This window comes from Muscardinus avellanarius (genome assembly GCF_963383645.1).
Source record: "Muscardinus avellanarius genome assembly, chromosome: 2".
NCBI classification, from domain to species: domain Eukaryota; kingdom Metazoa; phylum Chordata; class Mammalia; order Rodentia; family Gliridae; genus Muscardinus; species Muscardinus avellanarius.
In genome coordinates, this window is record NC_137787.1 from 202,161,265 (window position 1) to 202,185,994 (window position 24,730).

At 58.6% G+C, this 24,730-nt stretch overlaps 1 protein-coding gene across 7 annotated transcripts in view; it reads left to right on the forward strand.

Moving 5' to 3' along the window:
- MCF2L (MCF.2 cell line derived transforming sequence like) overlaps window positions 1-24,730 on the forward strand; it is a gene marked incomplete at both ends in the record, with an annotated part of 105,497 nt that overhangs the window by 77,884 nt on the left and 2,883 nt on the right. For 3 of the 7 annotated variants that reach the window (XM_080690063.1, XM_080690062.1, XM_080690064.1), the window contains 17 exons: window positions 4,792-4,911; window positions 5,285-5,476; window positions 5,933-6,124; window positions 6,601-6,760; window positions 7,520-7,593; window positions 7,781-7,857; window positions 10,294-10,360; window positions 11,654-11,769; window positions 12,755-12,824; window positions 14,144-14,236; window positions 14,338-14,430; window positions 14,942-15,067; window positions 16,135-16,356; window positions 16,560-16,652; window positions 17,556-17,634; window positions 17,769-17,835; window positions 18,315-18,430. In XM_080690063.1, coding sequence (XP_080546189.1) covers window positions 4,792-4,911; window positions 5,285-5,476; window positions 5,933-6,124; window positions 6,601-6,760; window positions 7,520-7,593; window positions 7,781-7,857; window positions 10,294-10,360; window positions 11,654-11,769; window positions 12,755-12,824; window positions 14,144-14,236; window positions 14,338-14,430; window positions 14,942-15,067; window positions 16,135-16,356; window positions 16,560-16,652; window positions 17,556-17,634; window positions 17,769-17,835; window positions 18,315-18,430 — 1,957 coding nt within the window. Of the gene's footprint in view, window positions 1-4,791; window positions 4,912-5,284; window positions 5,477-5,932; window positions 6,125-6,600; window positions 6,761-7,519; window positions 7,594-7,780; window positions 7,858-10,293; window positions 10,361-11,653; window positions 11,770-12,754; window positions 12,825-14,143; window positions 14,237-14,337; window positions 14,431-14,941; window positions 15,068-16,134; window positions 16,357-16,559; window positions 16,653-17,555; window positions 17,635-17,768; window positions 17,836-18,314; window positions 18,431-18,678; window positions 18,772-20,544; window positions 20,620-24,730 lie in introns of all 7 variants that reach the window. The other 4 variants (XM_080690061.1, XM_080690065.1, XM_080690060.1 and 1 more) reach the window with 3 other exon arrangements.

The following is a 24,730-nucleotide window of genomic DNA, read 5'->3' on the forward strand; positions in this document are numbered from 1 at the left end:
GGATTGTTTGGGTTTGGGATTTTATTTATACATTGTCAATACTGGTCTTTTGTTAGCTGTGCAGTTTATAAATATTTACGCCCAATATGAAGCTGTGTTTCCATCTTGACAGAGGTCGTCACAAAGCGAGAGTTTTCGTGTTGACGATGGGCAGCGTACCGTTCTTCCTTTTAAGGACGATTCGTGTGGCTTAGGTCGCAAAGTCTCGCTCTGCCTTGCTCCTACACGGTCTCCGCTAACATCCTTGGTGTGTGCAGGTCCTTCTGTACGGATGAGTTGTGGCTTGTTGACTCACCTCTGCGTGCCCCTTGCTCGCCCGGGCCTCTGCCCGCCTCGTGCAGATGTACCTGGGTGTGTTTGTGGAGGGCTCCTTCTCGCTGTCTGTCCCTTTCCACTGATCTCTGGCTGTCTCTGCCAATTCTCGCAGTCTCTAGACTGTGAAAGTCCTAAAATCATGTAGATAGAGTCTTCCTGCTTTTTTCTTTTTCAAGATTGTTTTAGACATTCTTTTGCCTTTCCTTAAAAATTTTAAAATGAGCCGGGCGTGGTGGCGCACGCTTGTAATCCCCGCGCTTGGGAGGCAGAGACAGGAGGATCGCGCAGGTTCGAAGCCAGCCGCACGCGCTGGCTTAGGAGACCCTGTTTCCAAATAAAAAAAAGTATAAAAAATAGGTCTGGGAGTGTAGCCCGGAGGTAGAAGGGCTTCCAGGAACCCCAGTACCACCAAAAAAAAAAAAAAATTTTTAAATGATCTTTTCTTTTTCTGTAGAAATCAGCTTTGCTGAGACCATTTTGCTAAGAATTGTATTAAATATATACTTTGGGAACAAGCAACCCTTTTCTTTGAGTCTTCCAGTCAATCAGCAAACACATTTGTTTTGATATTCTTAGATTTCTCTCATTGGTGATGTGTGGCTTTTAGCATATAAGTTCAGCACATGTTTTGCTTGATTTACATTCAGTGGGGTTTTTGTTTTGTTTTGGTTTTTGGTTTTTGCTTTGTACTGGGGATTGAATCCAGGGCTTTCTACTTCCAGGCTATGTGCCCAGCCTTAATGTTTTTGTTATTTTTTTATTCTGAAAGAGGGTTTTGCAAGGTTGGTGGGTATCTCACTACTTGCTGAGGCTGTCCTCAAACCTGTGACCCTCCTCTCAGTCTCCTAAGTACTGGGATTACAAGCATGTGTGCCCCCATGCCCTGCTTAAGTATCTCATTTTTAATAAATATAAATAGTATTATATTTTATTTTAATGTTTATGTACTAATTGCTATATGTAAAAATGCAATTGACTTTTGTACATTTATCTTGTCTTCTGTGACCTTAACAAACACACTTTTTGTAGGATTTTTGCTGTAGAGACCTAGAGATTTTCTACAAAGATGTTTGTCATGTGCAAGGAGGGACACTGATTTCCCCCTTTTGACAGTATGCCACCTGTTCCTCCTTCCCTTTGTTTTGCTGGCCAGAGCTCCCACCACCTGCATACAGGGTGAGAGCGGCGTCCTGGCCCTGCTCCCAGCCTCAGGGGAAGTACTCAGCCTCTCGCTGCGGGTTGGGTGTTAGTGCTAGGGTTTTTGTAGGTATTCTGTGTAAGTTGAGAATGTTGCCCTCTAGTCTTATTTCTCTGAGAGATTTTTAAATCATAAATGGATGTTTAATTTTATCAAATGCTTTTTCTGCATTGATTGAAATTATTACGTGATTTTTGATCTGTTAATGTGGCTAATTACATTGATATATTCAGATTCTGAATCATCTTTACATCTCTAAAATAAACATATTTGGTCATGGTGTATAATTATTTTTATGTATTACTAAATTTCATTTGATAATATTTTGTTACAGACTTTTCATCCGTATTTATAGAAGGAAGTATCAGTCTATAGTTTTCTCTGTTTTTTTTTTTCCTTCCAGTACTAAGGATTGAACCCAGGGCCTTGCACATTCTAGACAAGAATTCTAGCACTGAGCTATATCCCTGGCCTTTTTTTTTTTAAGTGCTGTGGATTGAACTCAAAGGTATTCTACTTTCTAGTACCCCAGCCCAATTATTATTATTCTATTTCTTATTTGGAAACAGGATCTTGCTAGGTTGATGAGAGTCTTACTATTTGCTGAGGCTGTTCTCCAACCTGCCATCTTCCTGTCTCAGCCTCCCAAGTACAGATATTACAGGTGTGCACCTCCATGCCAGCATCCCTGGCCCTTTTTATTGTATATTGAGACAAGATCTCGCTAAGTTGTCCAGGCTGGGCTGGATCCTGTGATCCTCCCACCTCAGCCTCCCAAGTAGCTGGGATTTCAGATGTGCACCACCTTACTAGTCTGTCTGTCTTTCTGTTTTCTTTATCTGATTTTGCTATCTAGGTAATACAGCTTCACAAGGTGAACTTGGAAGCATCCGTAGACCTTCCATTTTCTGGAGATTGTATAGAATTGGTAGGATTTATCTAAACATTTGGGGGAACACTCCAGGAGCGCCATCTGGACCTGGAGACTTCTCTTAGGGACTTTTCAAAGTGTGAACTGAGTTTCCTCAATAGCCCCGAGTTGCTGGCTCACCTACCCCACACCAGGCCAGGTGTGGGAGTGTCTCCAAGGCACACTCCATCTGAGCTGGGCTGCCGTGTCTCTTGTGTCCCTGCTGGCCTTCTGGATTTCTTTGAGAGTCTGCAGCGACAGGCTGCCTTCATTTCTGGTCACCTGCACATTCTCTCCTTCCTCAGGGCAGCTAGAGGTTTGTTGATGTTCATCTTTCAAAGAACCAGCTCTTCTTTTGCTTTCTATCTTCAATTTAGTTGATTTCTGGTCTATTTGTTTCTACTGATTGCCTTGGGTCACGCTAGTCTTCTTCTAGGCTCTTGTGGCAGGAGCTTACATGATTTATTTGAGGATACTTCTCTTTCTTAATGAACAAACTTAATAGAATACTGTAAGTTTCCCTCTTACCACTCCTTTAGCTGTCCACATATTTTGATATGTTGTATTTTCATTTTTACTTAGTTTAAATTTTAAAGATGTATTTGGAACATCCTCTTTGACCCATGGGTCACTAAGCAGCATTGTGTGTTTCTTGGTTCCCAAGTGTTCCAAGACCTCTAAAGTTATCTTCCTACTCCTGATTTCTGGTGTGACTCACTCTGGCCAGAGAACACACTAGAACCTCGGTTCTTCTGGGTTTGTTGCATCTTAATGCCCAGGAGGAGTCCGGTGTGTGTGTGGGGGGTTCCTCAGGCCTGTGTACTGAGTACACTCAGGGGTTGTACAGTTGGTGCCTGCGTGGTGAGTTCTACTCCACCGCCTTCTTCCTGGTATTCTCCTGGATTTGAAGTGCACTTCTTATAGACATGTAAGGTTGGGTCATGGAATAGCCAGCCGTGGTGGCGCACGCTTGTAATCCCAGTACTTGGGAGGAGGAGACAGGGGCAAACTGTCCAGTGTCTCGGGCTATGTTATTCGGCTCTGCATCGTTCTGACCAGAACCACTTAGAGGATGAAAGGCCATTCGGGCTCACAGCGTCGGGTACATAGGGCCGGCTCCCAGGCGGAAATATCACAGCAGAGGGAGGACGTGACAGGGGAAAACTGCTCATGGCAGCCAGGAGGCAGGAAGAGAGAGAAGGACCAGGGACAGATAGACCCCCAAGACGTGTCCCTAGAAGCCCACCTCCTCTTGCCCATCCCCACCTGCCTGCAGATCCCTCCCAGGAAGTCCATTCGAGTCATTAATCCACCAAGTGGACTAGTCTGCCGGGGAGGCTAGAGCAGTCTTGGTCAGTCTTTTGACCTTTGAATGTTGCTACACTGCCAGCTTGAGCTTTGGGGACATTCCACGGCGAAACCGTAACACAGGCCAAATGAAAGCCATCAGACCGGTCTGCGTTTTCATTGCTTCCCTCCATCCCCCGCCAGGCCTGCACGCCTGGCCAGGTGCCCCTGAGCCACCTTCTCTGGTGCCTGCCATGTTCAGGAGCCGAGGCTGGGTGCCGCCCAGGGCAGCTGGTCTACCTGAGAGCCCCTTAGCGCTGTGTGTGTGGGGGGGGGGGAGGGCTCAGGCCAATGGGAATGAAGTCAGCCTCCTCCCTCCAAGTCCTTTCCTGAGGCCGGGGCCTGGGGCAGGGCCGCAGACCCCAGGGCAACAAAGCAACATGAGATGTGGCGGCTGCAGGCCAGTGCTGGGAGGGAGGGACCAGGCAGAGCGCGGCAGTGTGGCTGAGGCAGTTCCCAAGGTGGGTTCCCGGGAACAGTCGGCACAGGTGGAGTGCAGCTCAGCCCCAGGGCGTGGGCAAGGTGCAGAGGAGGCAGCCCTGCATTGGCCATGCCACCGACGGTGGGGCGCTGGGTGGCAAGGGTCCCACCCTTCTGGCCCTGAATGGCTGGCTGAGAACCGTTCCCCAGCAGCAGTAATGTCTGTGGGAAAGTGCATTCTCAGGATGATTTCTAATAAAAATTAATTTTTGTATGTAAAAGAATAAGCTGGCATATATTTTTAAACCAGTCTTTTTAAGCCTCTTGTCTTCTTGGCAGTGCCAGAAATAGGGGCTGTTAGAAGCTTGTGCTGAGCTGGAGGGTCTGAGCTGCAGGACTCTCCTGCCCACACCCAGACCTGCATCTGCACCCCACTGTCCCCGGCTCTTGGGTGTCCCAGTGTGGCCAAGGCAGAGGGTGGCCCTCTGGAGAACATCCTGAGTCTGCTTCACCCTGTACCCTACATTACCACCCACTGCTGTGCCCGGGGGGCTCCCTGGGCCGGGTGTGAGTGTTCTGAGCCGGCCCTCTTCTGCTCCAGGTCAAAGCCACATTGGATACTGTGTCCCAGAAGATGGCAACCTTCACCGACGTGGGCAACAGCCTGGCCCACGTGGAACACCTACTCAAGAACCTGAGCAGCTTCGAGGAGAAGTCCAGTGTGAGGACGGGTGTGGGGTGGCTGCTCGGAGTTTGGGCGGCACAGGCCCGGGTGTCCCTGTCACCCAGAAGCACATGGCACGAGGGCTCTGCAGGCGGGGGCCTGAGACCCCACAGTACCCACCTCCGCTTCAGGCCTACGGCCTCCCGGGGCCCCTTGTCCTAAAGCTCTCTTCAGCCATGCTTCCTCTGGGCCAGGTGGCTTTGTACTATCCCGACCCAGCTCTGGCCCCGAGGCCTGGGGGTTCGGTGGCACTCAGTCACAGTGACATCTCTGCCACATGGTAGGACAAATGTCTCACAGGACTGGGCATCCCTGCTTACTGCCAGCAGAAGCCAGGCTGGGTGGTTACCTGTGTGGCTGTGTCCCGCAGGTGGCCGTGGAGCGGGCCCGCGCCCTGGCGCTGGAGGGCCAGCAGCTCATCGAGGACAGACACTACGCCGTAGACTCCATCCACCCCAAGTGTGAGGAGCTCCAGCACCTCTGTGACCAGCTCACCACGGAGGTCGGCAGGAGGAGGGGAAGGCTCGGCAAGTCCCTGGAGCTGCACAGCCTCCTGGAGATGGTAGGCAGCCACCACCACGCGGGCAAGACCCGCCTGACCTCCAGCAGCAGGCCCTGTCCTGCGCTGGACGGTCGCTGGTGGAAAGATGGCCTCGGGGTTCCGTGTTCCTTTCTTGCTGAGAGGGCGGCGTCCCCGTCGAGCAATCTGTCGGATAGAATTCACTTGCCACAGCATGATTTACTTCAAAGGGGCAGAAAATTAGCACCGCGCCTTGCCGCCGTCCTGAGGGCCCCGCCCAGTCCCGGTGTCGGTGGGGCCCTTGGAATGCCTCGCCCCGGCGGGCGGGAGCCCTAGGCACTGTGTGGTAGAAGCGTGATGGGTGGGCACCGCAGTAGCCCTCAAGCACATCGGTTGGCAGCAAGCCGTGAGAGCAGACGGAAGGTGGCCGCGGGTGCCTGGGTCGGCAGCTGGGCTGCAGGCAGCTGCCTCTTGACGGCGCCCTTGCTTTCCTTCCAGTCCATGAAGTGGTGTGACGAGGGGATCTACCTGCTGGCCTCGCAGCCTGTGGACAAGTGCCAGTCCCAGGACGGTGCTGAGGCGGCTCTGCAGGAGATTGAGAAGTTTTTGGAGACTGGAGTAGAAAATAAGATCGAGGAGCTTGATAAAATTTACAAGGAGTATGAGTCCATCCTCAACCCAGATCTAGTGGTAAGGCTTTTCCTCCGAGACCCGGTTGTCCCAAATTGAGGTGGGGTGAGGGCCACTTTGCTTGACATTTCAAAGAACCATGTAGTGAGTTCCCAGGGGTTGCCGGTGCTGAGGGGAAGTGCAGAGGTGATTGCTCAACGCGGAAGGTCCCGCGCCACCGCGCTGGCGGTCCCCACCTCCCGCTGCACCGCTGTGGCGGGCTCAGCCTTGGTGAAGTAGCCAGAGAGCCTCGACAGTGCACCAAACCAGCCCATCTCCAACCAGCTGCCCGAATCCCTCCCTCTGGGCGACACAAAGAAACCTGTCCCTCCTCCATGACCGGCCCTCCGGAGCCCTGGAGGAGGCCTCGTGCCCTCTCTGTCCCTGAGGACAGAGCTGACCTGGGAGCGCCCGTGCTGAGGCGCCGTCCGGGGTGACGGGCACCTCGGTGACTCGTGCTGACCCTGGCGGGTGTCCTGGTGGCCGTGTCGTTTCAGGAACACGTGCAAAAGGTCTTTCAGAAGCAGGAGAGCATGCAGGAGATGTTCCACCGCAGGCAGGCGAGCCTCAAGAAGCTGGCGGCCAAGCAGACCCGGCCAGTGCAGCCCGTGGCCCCCAGGCCAGAGGCGCTCAGCAAGTCACCCAGCCCCGCCCCAGGTGCATGGGCCGCTCGGGCCTCCTCCCCTCCCACCGCGCCCAGTGGGGCCAGCTGCCCACGGCCCAGGGCTCGTCCCCACCCGTCGCCCTTTTGCATAAAAGAAGTTTCATTGGGACTGGGCCCCACTCGCTCCTTGACGCCATCCGGGCTGAGCCTGCCACTGCGCAGCAGTCAGGTGGTTGTGGCCGAGACGGTATGGCACTGACTGCCACTAGGGAACATCCTCTGGCATTTCCCTGGCCGTCTCTCCCCACCCACACGTTCTCCATACTGTGGTCAAAATGGTGTCCTGCACTCAGCTCCGGCCTCTGCCCAGACCCTCCCCACTGTCCACGTGGTACAGACCATGTCGCCGAGCCGGCCCTCCCTGCCTGCTCCCACCCTGACCTCCTCCAGGCCGGGCGGCCGGCACCACTTCTCACACTCTTTCCTGTCTCACGATGTTGTTTCTGTGCTGCGGGTCACCTCCCAGGGAGCCCCGAGGAGCAGGCTTGGGTGCCTGCCTGTCACAGCTTTGGCAGATGTGGAGGGCTAGCCCAGCCTTCCCGCTGCCAGAAGCAGCTCTTGGGCCTGAGTGGAGGACTCCCCGCAGGGCCCCCCATGGCCCTCTGCCCTCCCGCTCCAGCCCGGCTCACCAGCCCATTCCCACTGTCCCGGTGGGTGGCCACCGCTGACTCACTTTCCCTGGAAGTTAAGCAAAGCAGGGTAGGTGTCTCCTCCACCCACAGGAGCTAACGCCTCCCACCCCTCCTGACCAGGCTCCTGGCGAGGATGCGAGAACGCTGGCCCTGAGGGCGGTGCGCTCCGCAGGGGGCCCTATAGGAGAGCCAAGGTAAGGCACACGTCCCCTCTGGGTCCCACCGCTTCCTGGTGGAGCGCCTCGGCCTCCTCCTGCAGGGCCGGGGCTGTCCCCGGGCACTGCCCCACTCCTCAGACTGGTCCCAGATGGGAGACGGGGCCGGGCTCCGGCCTGGACCCTCAGCACCTGAGTTTGCTCCTGACTCTGCCCCTCTCCTCAGAGTGAAATGAGTGAGAACCGGCAGGGCCGCAGCGGCTCCGCAGGGGACGAGGAGGAGAGCCTGGCCATCCTGCGCAGGTGGGTGGTACTCCTCTAGCCCTGGGCACAGCGGGAGGCCATGAGGTCTGGGTGCCAGGGAGCTCATGAGAGGGGGGAGCCGGCAGCACAGGGTGCACAGGTGAGCACACACGTGTGAGTTGTGCAACGTGCAGCCAGGTGCACACTGGCCAATCTTGGGCCCCCGCCAGAGCTGCCTGTCACTCTTCCAGAGTCTGCCTCCTGCTGAGTGGGGCTTCCCAGCTCCCCACAAAGCAGCTGCAGGTTGGGGCGTGTGCCTTTCATGCTGTCATCCGGCCCAGAATGCACCCCATGGGGCCCCGCCCAACATTGCCTGTGCAGCCAAGGCCTCGGCCCCAGGAAGCCCTCAACCAACACATGGTCCTTGGTGCTACCAGACCTGGGGTCACCTGGCCACCTCTGACGGGTCAATGGCGACGTATGGTGGCCTCAGAAGTGTCCCCTGGACCACCATGTGGGACTTCTGGGTCGGGCCTCCAAGCAGTGCACCTTCCTGGATGCCCTCAGTAGCACATCTCCATGGGCCTGCAGCACAGAGCCCACAGGTGCTCAGGAAGTAGCCGCAAGTCCCACTGGAGGGGAAAAGAGGGGTTGGCAGAGCCCCAAGGACATAGCCTCCAGCCACCACGGAGCTCAGCCTGCCCTGCAGCTAAGAAGAGGCGTGCTCAGGGTGCAGCGCGCCCCACAGCCGCCACTGGCCTCAGTGCGGCAGAGCGAAGGAGCCAAGCCCTCCTCGTGGGGACAGCGCACCCCAGTGCACTGTGGGGCAGCATGGCTCCCAACCGCACCTGCTCCAGCCTTCCCATTCCACCGGGCCCCGGGTCCTCCAGTTGAGGGGGTGTTGTGCCAACTGGAGGCAGGTCCCTCTCTTGGTTTTGTCCAGGCCAGGCAGTATAAGCTCAGGAGGTTAAAATTAGCAAGAAGACGCCAAAGGCTGACAGATGCAGGGCGTGCATGCATGGGCCCAGAGCGGGCGCCACAGCGTCCATGGATGGGAGGAAGGAGACTGGGCAGTGGGCTGCGGGCCCGCCTCACCAGTGCCCTGGGCTGTTCCCAGACACCGTGTTTTCCCTGAACATGTCTGCCAGGAGGTGCTTGACTCAGTTTCCCTGCAATCCTCATGGCCTATGTCGGGGAGGGAGGTGGGGACCCTGGGGGCAAGTCAACAAGCAGAGCATGGGGCAGCTCTATTCCAGACCCTACAGGTCCGCAGAAGCCCTCTGCAGCAGCAGAAGACAGTGAAACCCGGAATTAGTGCAACCCAGCTAGCCAGGCATGGTGGCGCATGCCTATAACCGCATCACTTGAGAGGCGGAGACAGGAGGATCACAGGTTCAAGGCCTCCCTCAGCAATTCAGCAAGATCCTGTTTCAAAATAAAAAGCCGAGCCTGGTGCTGCACGCTTGTAATCCCAGTACTTGGGAGGCTAAGACAGGAAGGTTGCAGGCAGCCTTAACAACTTGTGAGACACTCTGCAACTTAGACCCTGTGTCAAAATAAACTTTAAAAACTAGGGGTATAGCTTGGAAGTAGAATGCCCCTGGGTTCAATACCCAGTACTGCAAAAAACAAAATAAAATAAAAAGGGCCAGGGGTGTAGCTCAGAGGTAAAACGCCCCTGGGTTTGATCTCCAGAAAAACTCAAATGAAATCATACAAGACAGAAGGAGAGGGTAGACAGGAGAAGTTTCCAGAACAGCAAGCGTCCTGAGGCCTACAGGGGCAGCAGCCTCCCGCACCCACGTGGGCCGTGGCTGAAAGGAAGAGGGCGCCCAGCCCCTTGGCTTCCCTGCCACCTTGCTTACACACGGGGCCGGACACCTGGGCTGAATGCTCGGGGTCCTTAGGTGCAGCCAGCTGCAATGGACCGAGCCCGAGCCTCAACCCACGAGCCCTTTGGCTCCCATTTCTGTGGTTCTAAGCTCATGGGTTGGTTTCCTCGTCTGAAGGTCCAAGTGGCCGGCTGATTGGCGAGCCATCCCCTTCTGAAGCTGCACCATGGACAGCACATAGCTTGGGCCATGTGCAGGAGGGAGCTGGGATGCGGCTGCAGGGACGCAGAGCATGCCTTGCTCTGGGGGCAGCACGGGAGCCAGGAGCCCTAGGAGGTTCTGGAGGGCTTCCTAGTGGGGAGACTGGGGTGGCTTGGGACGGAGCAGGCTGAATTGGGGGTGCATGAAGATGGGGATAACCCTGTGCCAGGGATACCCAAAGGCCAGGAGGTGGGTGGAGCCTTCCTGTGCTCCTGGAAGGCAACAGGGGAGGGCCCAGCACAGGGCAGGGAGGGGCCCGAGGGGCTTCCAGCCTGACAGCTCCAGCTGGGCAAAGTCTTCGCTTCCAGATCCCCTGGCTTCTTTATCCACAAATAAGACCTGGGCCCGGTGTCCCGCTGCCCCTCCCAGCTCTAACACGTCTGCTCCTGCACACCCTCCGCAGGCACGTCATGAACGAGCTCCTGGACACGGAGCGCGCCTACGTGGAGGAGCTGCTCTGTGTCCTGGAGGTGAGAGTGGGCGTGGGCCGGGTGCACGGGCCACCCTCCTCGGCCTAGGGTTTCTGCTTAGGAGTGAGTGTGGGCATTCACGAGAAACGTGCAGATGTGCTCAGATGTTTTACACGTGGAACCCCACACTGGACACAGCTCAGGGTTCTGTCCGTAGGAGGAGGGCGGTGCGTAGACCCACGTAGGACAGCAGAGCTGGCACACTGGCACGCCTGGCCCTCGGTAGGAGGGCGGCACAGCACATAGACCCACGTAGGACAGCAGAGCAGGCACACTGGCACACCCTGGCCCTCGGTAGGAGGGCGGCACAGCACATAGACCCACGTAGGATAGCAGAGCTGGCACACTGGCACACCTGGCCCTTGGTAGGAGGGTGGCACAGCACATAGACCCACATAGGACATCAGAGCGGGCACACTGGCACACCTGGCCCTCGGTAGGAGGGCGGCGCTGCATGTAGATCCACATAGGACAGCAGAGCTGGCACACTGGCACGCCTGGCCCTCGGTAGGAGGGCGGCACTGCATGTAGATCCACATAGGACAGCAGAGCTGGCACACTGGCACGCCTGGCCCTCGGTAGGAGGGCGGCACTGCATGTAGATCCACATAGGACAGCAGAGCTGGCACACTGGCATGCCTGGCCCTCGGTAGGAGGGCGGCACTGCATGTAGATCCACATAGGACAGCAGAGCTGGCACACTGGCATGCCTGGCCCTCGGTAGGAGGGCGGCACAGCACGTAGACCCACGTAGGACAGCAGAGCTGGCACACTGGCACGCCTGGCCCTCGGTAGGAGGGCAGCACTGCATGTAGATCCACAGCAGCAGGAGCTCCGGCAGCAGGGAGACCAAGTACGCAGCACACTGTGACCCTCACAAACACAAGGCCAGTGAAGGAGATCAGACAAGGTGCACACAGTTCCGTGTGCAGAAGGTTTCAGAACAGAGCTGGTCCGAGTGGGAGGTTGCAGAGTGCCTCTGTGGGGCGGCCTCCCCGGAACCGAGCGCTCCGAATGGTGACCTGGGTGGTTAATGGCAGCAAACAAGATGTGCGCCCTCTGTGTCAATTCTGACAGTCAGGAGGAACGAAGCTTCCCTCCCTGGCTGGGTGCTGTGGCCATCCACACGTGTTTTGTGGACCTCGTTCAGGTCGCCGTCTTAGAGATGATCGTGAACCCGTAGCAGTGAACTTGCTTTTAAACTTGGCTGGTCCGGCTGCTTCTGCCCGGCCAGCTCCTGAGGGCAGCAGGTCGGGCGTCCGTGCTGACCTCTGGCCTCTCTGCTCCCCACAGGGCTACGCCGCTGAGATGGACAATCCTCTGATGATGCACCTCATTTCGGCAGGCTTGCACAACAAGAAGGATGTTCTCTTCGGGAACATGGAGGAGATCTACCACTTTCATAACAGGTGGGCCCTCCTCGGCCGCACACTCTACCACTTTTATAACAGGTGGGCCCTCCTCGGCCGCACACTCTGCCACTTTTATAACAGGTGGGCCCTCCTCGGCCGCACACGCTGCCCGAGGCCTCGCACTCCTAACAGCTGCCTTCGGGAGCAGGCCCGGGCCGGGCGTGTGGGGGCTGCCCAGGGCACCTTCGCTGAGCACCCTCACGCACCCTGCCTCACTGACCAGGGCCCAGTGCGGCTCAGCCCAGAGCAGGCCACCTGTGGAGGACTGTGCGCCAGAAGCAGGAGCAGGCTTGTCCCCCTCCGGGGTGGGCCTTTGGGGCTCCTCAGGCCACACGGCTTAGAAAGCCACACTGTTCCTGAGCCCGTCCTTGAAAAGGATGTTCAACTGTGTTCCTGCGTTCCTTGTCCTCCTCGAGAGAGCATGGGGCTATGTGTCCTCCGAGAGCCATGTTCTCAGCCAGCCCTGTGAGTAGGCAGTGCCCACTGCTGACCTGCCAGGGGCTGCTTCTTCCCAGAGGCTGTGTGGGACCATCCTTAGCATCCCCGTGTCCAGTCCTGGCGCAGGCTTCCTGGCAGCTCTAAGCTGCAGGGCTGCTGTCCAGTTTGGGTCCCCAAGCAGCTTTTCTAGCCCCTACATTTCCCCCAGGGGACAAACGCATGTCAGAGTTGGGGAAACCCAGCCCTGGAGCCGGGGCCGTGCTGCCTGGGAGGCCCCGGGCGCACATACAGAACGCCTGCGGGTGCGCAGCCAGTGGGGCAGGGCCTGCAGAGCTCTGTCTCCTTCCCACCGCTGTGGCCACAGCGTGGAGCTTCTGTGCGAACGCCACCACTGAGCGTGTGGGCCGTGGACACCCGGCTCGGGCTAGGCGGGCACTGCTGTCACACGGCGCTGGGACCGTCCAGGGTAAAGATCTCGAAGCTTGCATCGATGTGTGCTGATTGTGCCTGCTTTGCCCACGACTCTGGAAACCTCTCTCTCTAGGATATTCCTGCGGGAGCTGGAGCGCTGTATAGACTGCCCGGAGCTGGTGGGAAGGTGCTTCCTGGAGAGGGTGCGTAGACGGCCACCTGGCCACCTGGCCTAAATCGCCGAATGCTGATCACCTTGGGCCCTACGGCTGCAGCAGGGCCTGTGGCCACTGCACCCCTGCCTCAGTGTTCTGGGGTGCCCTGCCACTTCCTGGCTCGGCCAAGAGAACAGGAGTTTTTAGAGCCTAATTACTGGTTGAAAAGAGAGACAACCCACACAACATGAGCTCCGGGGACTCAAACTATGGGTGGGAGAGGAAGCCAGCCTTTGTTCACGGGTTGCTTAGTTTTCATCTTGCCCTGGCTGCGTCTCCGTACTTGCTGGTTGGCACTGAACAGCTTGCTGGAGCTCTCTGCCTGGTTTTCTCCCTTTAAAATCACAGGTCTCTGCCTCCTTCACAGGGCCCTGGGGACAAGCTCTGAAGGGAGGGGTGTGTGGGTAACCTCTGGGCAGCAAGGACCAGGATGTGGGGCCATCCTCCCGCCACAGGATCGCCCTGCTGAGCCCGTGACTGGCCAGCTAAGCACCCAGGAGAGGCAGCCCACTGATGGCAGGAAAGCTATGTCATTTCACAAATACGGAGCTGGAGGCTAAAACTCTCAAAAGTTGGAGGGAAGGAGGAGGAGCCGCGCCTGTCTGCCTGGCGCGGTCATGTGCGCGCTCTCAGTGCTGCATGGGACAGGGTGGCCATCCCTCGCTGGGTCACGTGCAGCAGCAGCACCCCTGGGAGCACGCCAGGACAGGAGCTTGAGCCCCCAAGCGGAGCCCCCTGAGTTTGCAGCACCTCTGCTTGGCCACACCTGCAGTCTTCTGTGATGAGCAGGAAGCCTGTTATTACACAGCCCATTATTTCAGTAGGGAAGCTACCTTTACTGAGCGGAGTCAGTGCTAGGGCAGCCCTGAGAGCACCATGTGCTGGGACTGTTACTGAGGGTGGGGAGGGGCCTGGGACTGGCCCTCAATACTCCGCACTTACCTGGGCTCCCAAGCCCGTGCATCACCAGTGGAGAGGGCGGGGCAGCTGCCGGTACAGGGATGCTCAGCCTCAGGTCTTCTCCCATGCCTGGCTTCCAGCCCAGGGCCCTAGAGGGGCTGGCTCAACACAGATTATAAACCCAGGGACAGGCCAGGAGGCTGAAGGGCCAACAGAGGTGGAGGTGATCAGGGAGGGGAGCCCGGCCTGACGTTCCAGAACTAGCCAGGAGGGCGTGTCTGGGGCACCAGGGCTGCCGTGAAGCCGCGCCATCTGCGCCCATGCCCCCCGTGCCCTCTGGGGTTAGGAGGGACACCTCCACGGAACAGGAAGCAGATCTGTGACGCACGCCCACCCTCCTGCTGCAGATGGAGGACTTTCAGATCTACGAGAAGTACTGTCAGAACAAGCCCCGCTCCGAGAGCCTGTGGAGGCAGTGTTCCGACTGCCCCTTCTTCCAGGTCTGTCTCTAGGACCCTTCTTCACAATGCCATGCCCTTAACGGGGCGACCCGCACACAGGGTTGGGGCATGGTCTGAAGCCAAGACCTCTCGTGTTCCAGGAGTGCCAGAAGAAGCTGGACCACAAGCTCAGCCTGGACTCCTACCTGCTGAAGCCTGTACAGAGGATAACCAAGTACCAGCTGCTGCTCAAGGTGGGCCCCGCTGCTGCTGGCCAGGCGTCCCAGCCGCCCTGGGGCCTCCCCCAAGGCCTCCCCCTGACCTAGGGCCACCTCCTCTCACCTTGCTGTGGCCAGGGTTGCTCTGGTCACTCATGAGGCCCCCTGTGTGCTGGACATCGTTAGGACCCTGGGGACAGAGGCCAACAGCCAATGCCTCCCCCAGGTTCCTGCTCATCGGATGCCAGGATTCTGCACTGACATACTGATGTGGACCCCTATGCCCCAGCCCGAGGGCAAGCAGGGAGGGGGAACTGTGGGCTTGCCAGTGTGCAGGAACTAGTTTGCAGCTCTGTGTCAGCGGTGGGGGCTTGGTGACGAGGCTGCTCGCCCCCCCCCCCCGCCGCCGCAGACCCTGACAGACACGATCCACTCCCCGCCAGTCAGCTGGGCTGCAGGGGGGGCAGCAGGAGTACTGACTGGTGAAGCCACGTCAAGCTCCTAGGGTCCCTCATAAGCATGGCCCCTTCCTCCCGCCGGCCCGCAGGAGATGCTCAAGTACAGCAGGCACTGCGAGGGGGCCGAGGACCTGCAGGAGGCGCTGAGCTCCATCCTGGGCATTCTCAAGGCCGTCAACGACTCCATGCACCTCATTGCCATCACCGGCTATGATGTGAGTGTCCCGGGCCGGGCGCTGGGGACCCTCGGGCCTCGGGCCTTCGTGCCTGTCTCCATCCTGATGGGGTCTGGTGAGCACCTGCGGGGCCGCCCACCAACACCGCGAGCTCCCGGCCCCATGAGACACGCACCCAGACCTGGTGAAGCCCGGGCTCTGAGTCCGGAGGCCTAGTGGGCCTGATCGAGCAGACTCCCAACTGTAGTGCGAGGGAGAACCAGAAGAATCCCCCAGGAAAGCATGGCATCCTCTTCCCTCTCCTGCTCCCAACACAGGCCTCCTGAAGCAGCTGTGGCCGACTGTTTTCTGGGCTTCAGTTGGTCACAGCAGCCAGAAAAGGCAGATGTCTACTTTCTCCCACAGAGACCCATTTCGGGTCAACTAATTGTTTTTGCCTCTCTATTTGGCCATTCAGCAAACAGATTTGTTTTGTTTGCATTTAAGTTAACAGACTTGACCTTTTTTAGCTCTTTTTTTTAGATTTATAAGAAGATCAAGTGAGCTGGGCATGGTGGCACACACCTGTAATCCCAGAACTTGAGAGGCTGAGACAGGAGAATCACAGGTTCGAGGCCAGACTTAGGAATGTAGTGAGACCCTCTGCAACTTAGACCCTGTCCCCAAATAAAGCAGCTGAGGTGGAGCTCAGAGGTAGGTTGCCCCTGGGTTCAATCCCCGACACACCAACACACTTGCACACACAGTATTGCATGTGAAGTGTAGGCTCCCAGAGCCCCAGGCAGCTTCCCCTGTTGTTAAGCTCGTGTACTCACGGATAGCGCTGACACCAGGGGCATGCGTGTTGATACATCCTTAGCTGAAGTTCACGGTCCGTTAGGCTGAGAGCTGTACATTCCTGGTTCCAGGTAAAGGCCCCTCAATCTCAGGGTCACGGGCGATGTCCTGCTAGGCTGAGAGCCCTCTGTGCTGGGCTCGGCTCCTCGGCTTTGCCCGTTGTAGAATATCCCGTGCTGGGTCTTTGCAGTGTGCGCCTGCCGCAGGCGGTGCAGCCCCACCCGTGTCCGCCGGCCCCTAATGCTCCCCTGTGCCATGGCGCCTGGCAGGGGAACCTCAGCGACCTGGGGAGACTGCTGATGCAGGGCTCCTTCAGCGTGTGGACGGATCACAAGAAGGGCCACACCAAGGTGAAGGAGCTGGCCAGGTTCAAGCCCATGCAGCGGCACCTGTTCCTGCACGAGAAGGCCGTGCTCTTCTGCAAGAAGAGGGAGGAGAATGGAGAGGGGTACGAGAAGGCCCCGTCCTACAGCTACAAGCAGTCCTTGAATGTGAGTGGCCTCAGTCCGCGCAGCAGGCGTCCATCCTGCGGGAGGGAAATGTGTGGCCAGGTCCAGGTCTAAAGACACCTCGCCTGGGCAGGGATGTGAGCCACCCTTTGGGTGTGGGAGCTGGGACTTCCTCCGTTTTGTTCCACCCCCACCATGGTGGCCTTTTGCGTACTGACACGGGCCTCTGGTCCCATACTCTCCAGATGACCGCTGTTGGCATCACAGAGAACGTCAAGGGCGATGCTAAGAAGTTCGAGATCTGGTATAACGCGAGAGAGGAGGTTTACATCATCCAGGTAGGAGCTTCACCTGTCCCGCGGGTGTTCAGGGAGCCCTTGGGCCGCTTGAGTTAGCCGGTGAAAGGTTTCTGAGGGAGATGGCATCTACTGCCCTGGGTGTCTACCTGAGCTGACCCAGATGAACTCCAGGGAGACAGGCCAGGGTGCTGGCAGAGCACTCCCAGGAAGCGGCGCACACGCCTGCACCCGTCCCCATAGACTCATGGGAGAGGGGAGCCACCGCAGGGTCCCAGGGGCCACCAAGACCGAGCTGTGCAGGTTCGGACTCTTCTGCCTGCCCTCCAAGATCCGCACGGGACAGCATAGCTCTGGACAGACACGGCTACAGCAGAGTCATGGCCTGTGCTCCCTGCCACCAGCCCACCAGACCCAGTGCCAAAGGAGCAGGGGCCAGGCCCAGGGGCGCCCCAGGAGCTGCCGCGTCGGCGCCTCCAGGGCTCAGCTGCCCGCCGGGCAGCGACCCTCTGGCCTCCCGCTGCTCCAGGACACAGCAGCTCCTGCCTGGCCACCCTTTGTGCTCTGGCCTGGCCCCCTGTTGCTGGCAGTTTATCATCCACCTGTGGGTTTCAGACTCACCGCTGGCTTTGTCATCTGAAACAACGTCAGGGCTGAGTCACATCCCAGAGAAACCTCATGTTGATGACTCCTTGTGCGTGGAGTCTGCCCAAGCCAGTGTCAGCCATCACTCGGAGCTCTGGCCTACAGCCGGACCACCAGCCACCACCCTGGCTTCCTGGCACGGGGTTCAGATCCAAGCCAGGGCAGAGTCCCCGTCTAGGAATGGTTCCCACCACCTGTCACTCACAGGCGGGCATCCGACAGTGAGTCCTAGGACCGTCCTTGAGGGTTCAGAGCTCCTCGGAGGCCCGACGCTCACTCTCAGATTTCTTTGGGGAACAGGCGCCAACTCCTGAAATTAAAGCAGCATGGGTGAGCGAGATCCGCAAGGTACTGACCAGCCAGCTGCACGCATGCCGAGGTGAGCCGCCGCGGCCCGCTCCTGCCACGGCGCGCCCCCTCCCGGACGCTGAGCTCTGCGCGATGCTTAGCAGGTGAGCGCTGCGGCCCTGGCGCTCGCTGCACCCTGGTAATGGTGGTATTCCCTCCCCACAGAAGCCAGCCAGCACCGGGCCCTGGAGCAGTCCCACAGCCTGCCTCTGCCCGCTCCCTCTGGCACCAGGTGAGGCCCAGGCGGGCAGCGGAGCCTCGCGCCCTGGAGCGCGGGACCTCCTGGTGGTTGGGCCGAGTTTGCCCCAGACTTTCGAGTGTCACACACACACCCCCACCAGAGTTGCATGCTGGTGTCCCAACCCAAAGGGTCAACCCCAAAGGTGCTGTCTTGGGCAACTCCCTGATGGGTCTCCCTGAGTGCTTTGTATGGGGGCCGCCTCCCACCCTGATGGGCACACGCCAGCGGCAGCCAGGTGACCACTGATCACCAGCACGGTGACGGAGGCTCCCAGACAGGACACGGGCCCTAGAGGCTTGAGCTAGGCCGCGCCCGTGGCCAGGCACGCAGTTCAGACGTGGCAAGCCCAGCCGCCCGTCTTGTCATTTCCCTCACTCTACTTGTTTGCAAATTTTTCTCCCTTGTCCTGTTTCTTATATAAGTTCTGAAAAGAACCCGGGCAACGTGCTGACTTTTCCCAACATGATCAGTCCCTCCAGGGGGAACACCAGAAGTGTCAAGAAACTGGAAGAAAGGAAGACGGACCCCCTGGGCCTGGAGGGATATGGGAGCTCGTCGTTGCCAAAGCCCCCTGAGAAGGGCAAAGGTGGGTGTCTGCCCTGCCTGACTCCTGGCCGAGCCCCACGGGCCCCTCAGCCTGTGTGCGAGCCGCACGGCTTCCTGAAGCAGGAGGAAGCCCAAGGTCCCCTCCAGCCCCAGAATGCAGGGCCCCCCAGTCACCAGGCCCCCACAGCAAACCCGACACTGTGGCCAGCCTTCAAGCTGAGCTGCTGGGGCTCCGCACCCGCACCCAGCGGAGCCCAGGCCCTCTGCATTCTCTCTCTTCCTTCCTAGATGATGTGGTCTCTAGCTCTACCTCAGAAAGCTCTGCGCTTTCCAGAAAGCGCTTCACCCTGCAGGGCTTTGCTAACCTCAAAGGTCAGAAAGGTAAAAGGGCACCACCTGGAACCTGCCTCACCCTGCCCTCTGGGCAGTGTCTGTCCTGCATCATGTGGTGGCCATTCCTGTGGACCTCCTCGCCCCGCGTGCAGCTCCTGACAGAGCATGTCTGCCCTTTGTCTCTCAGGAGTGTCTTTCTAAAACACCAGGGCCAGAGTGCCGCCCGGCCCTCCTCCTCCTCCTCCTCCTCCTCCTCTTCCTTCTCCTCTTTCTCCTCCTCTTCCTCTCCCTCCTCCTCCTCTTCCTCTCCCTCCTCCTCCTCTTCCTCCTCCTCCTTCTCCTCCTCTTCCTCTCCCTCCTCCTCCTCTTCCTCCTCCTCCTCTTCCTCTCCCTCCTCCTCCTCTGCCTCCTCTTTCTTCTCCTTTTCTTCCTCTTCTCCCTCCTCCTCTTCCCCCTCCTCCTCTTCCTCTCCCTCCTCCTCCTCTTCCTCCTCCTCCTCTTCTTCCTCTCCCTCCTCCTCCTCTGCCTCCTCTTTCTTCTCCTTTTCTTCCTCTTCGCCCTCCTCCTCCTCCTCCTCCTCCTCTTCCTTTTCCTCTTTTCTTCTCCTCTTCCTCTTCCTCTCCCTCCTCCTCCTTCTTCTTCTCTCCTTCCTCTTCCTCTTCCTTCTCCTCTTCCTCTTCTTTCCCCTCCTCTTCCTTCCCTTCCTCTTCCTTCCCCTCCTCTTCCTTCCCCTCCTCTTCCTCCTCCTCCTCTTCCTCCTCCTCCTCTTCCTCCTCCTATCCTCCTTCTCTCCTTCATCCTCCTCTTCCTCCCCTTCTCTTCCTCTTCCTCTTCTTCCTCTCCCTCCCCCTCCTCTCCCTCCTCCTCCTTCTCTCCTTCCTCTTCCTCTTCCTCCTCCTCTTTCTTCCCTTCCTCTTCCTTCCCCTCCCCTTCCTCCTCCTCCTCCTCTTCCTCCTCCTATCCTCCTTCTCTCCTTCATCCTCCTCTTCCTCCCCTTCTCTTCCTCTTCCTCTTCTTCCTCTCCCTCCCCCTCCTCTTCCTTCCCCTCCTCTCCCTCTTCCTCTTCCTCCCCCTCCTCTTCCTCCTCCTCCCCCTCCTCTTCCTCCTCCTCCTCTTGCTCCTCCTCCTCTTCCTCCTCCTGCTCAGGCCTTCCTCCCTTCCTGCTCTGTGTCAGGTCCTAAAGATACAGCCTTTCAGGCTGGAATTCCTCTTTTCTTCCAGAGTGCTGAGTGCCATGGTCAGGTGTCTTCTAGGGCATTTAGCAATGAACAGGGCTGGGAAAGAGGACTGTGGACCAGATTCCTAACAGCCCTATAGCCCCAGTGCTCCTGGAGGCGGAAGGCCTGGCAGCCAGCCCCGAGCTCCCTGGGCCTGTGCAGGGCTCACTCCAGCCCTCCAGGCCAGATCCCGGAGGGCTCTCCAGTGGCATGCCCTGATCTGGAGAATTGGGTGTTTTTCCCTCCCCAATTTATGAAATACTTTTCAATTGGCTTTAAACTTGAAACAGACTACCAATCTGGTATTGCACCCTGAATAATGCAAAGCCAAGAACGTACCCAGAGGCTACCGCAGAGAGGATGACCGTGGGCGCAGCCACTGTCCATCAGCCTCATCCCTCCCACTCCAGCCTCGCCCTCACCTGTGACATCACGCCGCCATTTCATTGGCTCACTGAAGCTCCCTTCAGTCAGTGGAAAGCAGCCCATCCCTCGCCGTGTCCATCGCACTGCCACTTGCTTTGTCTGCTCTCGGCAATCCTCACTCTCTGTCTTTCTCTCTCTCTCTCTCTCTGTTATATTTTTCCTCTTCCTCCTCCTGCAGCTTCTCCTACCAGTCCTGACAAAAAGGCTAAGCGGCACGAAGTAAAGAGCGACCCGACTCCCTTTGGTTTACGAGGTAGCGTGACGGAGCTGTGGGAAACAGCCGGGCGGCCGCACGGTCACACAGCCCTCCTAGGATGAGCAGAGCAGGTCCACACGCAGGCCTCCTAGGATGAGCAGAGCAGGTCCACACGCAGGCCTCCTAGGATGAGCAGAGCAGGTCCACCACGCAGGTCTCCTTGGATGAGCAGAGCAGATCCACCACGCAGGCCTCCTAGGATGAGGAAGAACAGGTCCACCACGCAGGCCTCCTAGGATGAGCAGAGCAGGTCCACACGCAGGCCTCCTAGGATGAGCAGAGCAGGTCCACACGCAGGCCTCCTAGGATGAGCAGAGCAGGTCCACCACGCAGGTCTCCTTGGATGAGCAGAGCAGGTCCACCACGCAGGCCTCCTAGGATGAGGAAGAGCAGGTCCACCACGCAGGCCTCCCAGGATGAGCAGGAGCAGGTCCACCACGCAGGCCTCCTAGTATGAGCAGAGCAGGTCCACACGCAGGCCTCCTAGGATGAGCAGAGCAGGTCCACAACACAGGCCTCCTAGGATGAGCAGAGCAGGTCCACAACACAGCCCTCCTAGGATGAGCAGAGCAGGTCCACCACGCAGGCCTCCCAGGATGAGCAGAGCAGGTCCACCACGCAGGCCTCCTAGGATGAGCAGAGCAGGTCCACCACGCAGGCCTCCTAGGATGAGCAGAGCAGGTCCACACGCAGGCCTCCTAGGATGAGCAGAGCAGGTCCACCACGCAGGCCTCCTAGGATGAGCAGAGCAGGTCCACACGCAGGCCTCCTAGGATGAGCAGAGCAGGTCCACCACGCAGGCCTCCTAGGATGAGCAGAGCAGGTCCACACGCAGGCCTCCTAGGATGAGCAGAGCAGGTCCACACGCAGGCCTCCTAGGATGAGCAGAGCAGGTCCACCACACAGGCCTCCTAGGATGAGCAGAGCAGGTCCACACGCAGGCCTCCTAGGATGAGCAGAGCAGGTCCACCACACAGGCCTTCCAGGATGAGGAGGAGCAGGTCCACCACACAGGCCTCCCAGGATGAGCAGAGTAGGTCCACCACGCAGGCCTCCTAGGATGAGGAAGAGCAGGTCCACCACTCAGGCCTCCCAGGATGAGCATAGCAGGTCCACCACGCAGGCCTCCTAGGATGAGGAGGAGCAGGTCCACCACACAGGCCTTCCAGGATGAGGAGGAGCAGGTCCACCACACAGGCCTTCTAGGATGATGAAGAGCAGGTCCACTACGCAGGCCTCCTAGGATGAGCAGAGCAGGTCCACCACGCAGGCCTCCTAGGATGAGCAGAGCAGGTCCACCACGCAGGCATCCTAGGATGAGCAGAGCAGGTCCACCACGCAGGCCTCCTAGGATGAGCAGAGCAGGTCTACCACGTAGGCCTCCTAGGATGAGCAGAGCAGGTCCACCACGCAGGCCTCCTTGGTAGAGCAGAGCAGGTCCACCATGCAGGCCTCCTAGGATGAGGAAGAGCAGGTCCACCACGCAGGCCTCCTAGGATGAGCAGAGCAGGTCCACCACGCAGGCCTCCTAGGATGAGCAGAGCAGGTCCACCACACAGGCCTCCTAGGGCAAGCACAAGGTCCCAGGAGTCAGGAGTGACCACTGGTAGTCTATAAGCTATGCTGTTGACAGCCAGCCTATGGGAGCACAGTTGGCACTGACCTCTCAGCTGAGCATGCCTGTAAGAAGCAGGACCCCTCTCCCCCGTTAGTGGCCCAGCTAGCAGGTGCTTCTGCTTTATCTAGCCTGACTGGTGTCTGGGCTGGGTTTTATTGGTTTGGCTGTGGCAGGCTTCTGGTGTCCCTGTTCACAGGCCCTCTGACTCCCAGCTTGCCAATCCTTTTGGTGGAAATATGTGACAGGTTTGGTCCATTCTCCCTCGCCCAGGGGAGATGGCCATGGAGGCAGACCCGCAGGTTGGAGCTCCATTTTGGGGCTTGAGCCTCGTGTTCTAAGGGTAACCCGCCAAGAACTCAAGGCCTCACCTGTCCGCTGAGGATGCAGGTACAGGGACAGTTCATGTTCTGGATCCTCTTGAGCTGTCTGTCTAGACAAATACAAAGGTGCCCGGGGGCACGCTGAAGCCGATCCCCCAGGCCTGGAGGGCACGTCCTTTGAGCTGCGGCTCCGGGCTTGGAGTCCAGGCACGCACAGAGCACACTTGCTGCCCAGGTGTAGGTCAGAGGCCAGGAGCTGGCCAGCATTCCCGCAGAGCAGCTTGTGGTGGCCAAGACATTAGTAGCCTCCTGAACAAGTCTCCTTTGTACTAGTGACCCGGAGCCCCCACGCCCTGTCCACTGCCAGCCTGAGGTGTGCAGTGGGAAGTGAACTTGCTGGCATCACGGCCCAAACGCTGTCTCTGCCTCCCATGGCCAGTAGGCTTGGCCTGCAGGTGGCCACTCCCTCACATTGAGGCACAGGTTGCAGCTTGCGGAGCCTCAGGAGGACAGCCAGGTTGGACTGGGACGTCCTCCTCTGTCTGACAGTTCAGTCTGCTGCAGTCGTGCCCAGCCTGCGTCCCAGGCTGCCTGTTATTAAAGGCAAAGGTGCTTCCTGAAAGCCCCCAGCCCAGCACTTATGTTTCGGCCTCGGTAATACATAGGACTGTTTATGGGAAATAGAGCTGACCAAACCCCAAACTGATGATGCTGCCAGGTTGAGCACATCACGCCTCCCACGCGTTCCTGTCCCAGGTCCTCAGGATGCCACGCCGCTCCCCGCGCTCCTCCTGGCACAGGGCCGCTGCTCCAGCAGCTAGGAGACTTTGTCCAGAGGCTCTGAGCTGAGCTCTATGTCCAGCTGTCCACGCTGGTGCAGAAGGCCAGCTCCTCCTGGCCACCCACAGGCACGTGTGCCAAAGTGAAGGTTTCTGTGTACATCCTGTGGCTGGCGGGGTGCCCTCTCTGCCTCCCGATGGTGCCATGGCCATGGTCCTCATGTTCCTGCCCCCATCCCTGCACAGACTAGCTCTGCTAGGACAGGGCCTCTATCAGTGCTTTAGAGTGGCGGGGGCAGGAGGGAGAAAGCAAAGCCTCCTGGCCACCGGCCGGTGGAGCACCTGTGCCTCCCAACTCCCTGCTCTGTGCTGCGGCTACAGGTGTGCACACAGCTGGGGGCGGGGGGGACTGCAGCTGGAGACTGTCCCCAGGTACTCTGAAGACTCAAGCCTGGTGGGGTGCTGGGCGGGGCCAAGTGCAGAGCTGGCCGCCAGCCCCAGGAAGGCAGAGCTGGGAGGAGCTCGGAGGGTCCCTGGCTGCAGCTGCATGGCGAGGGGTGAGGCAGAGGCTACCCTGCTCCTCTGACAAAAGTAGAAGAGGTTCTTGGCCATGGAGCTAGCTAGCTTGTAGAGACTGCGGGCCTGCCTGCACCTGAGCTCCCAAGGCCCTGGGCCACACCCGTGTTCTGGAACTCCTCTCATAGGAAAGGCCTGCTTCGGTGCGCCTGCCTCGCAGACGGGCCTGTTTTTGTTGGTGGTCACTGGCACAGCGGCAACGCCTTCATATGGCTCAGGCTTCCTGGCACTGTGCTCACCATGTGGACTCACCAGCTCCATCTCCCTCAAGGGGAGACACTGCTGCTCCCCTCGGAGATAGTAGGAAAGCAGTGTGTTGTTTGAGGCCCCACTGCTGGCCCATCGTCACCTGAGGCCTGGGCGCCTGATTTCACATCTCTGCCTGGCCTGCTGCCCCACCCGAGGACCCCTGCCTACCCTGCCTGCTCACTGGTCAGGGTCCTGTTGGGTCATGTTTGCTAGAAACTTCCTGACCAGTCTGTGAGGTCGCCTGTCACAGTGGTGGTTGAAAATGCCTTCATTTCATGGTTTTTGCTCTAGTGAGTGGACCAGCCAGGTGGGGCTTAGTGGGGCCGCGGCGCAAGGAAGGCAGACCCTCCAGGGAGGGTCTGGGGGACAGACACTGTCAAACCCCGTGTCCCTGCTGCTGTGCACGCAGTTGGAACATGCCAGCATATCCAAAGCGCATGTGGGGAGCCAGCGAAGAGCGCGGGTCCCGTGCGGTGCAGACTCACTATGGCGGCCTTGGCCAGGACCCGGGGCTGTGGGGTGCATGGGGACCTGCTCAGCAGTGGTGTTGTCATGGGTGCCCTCAC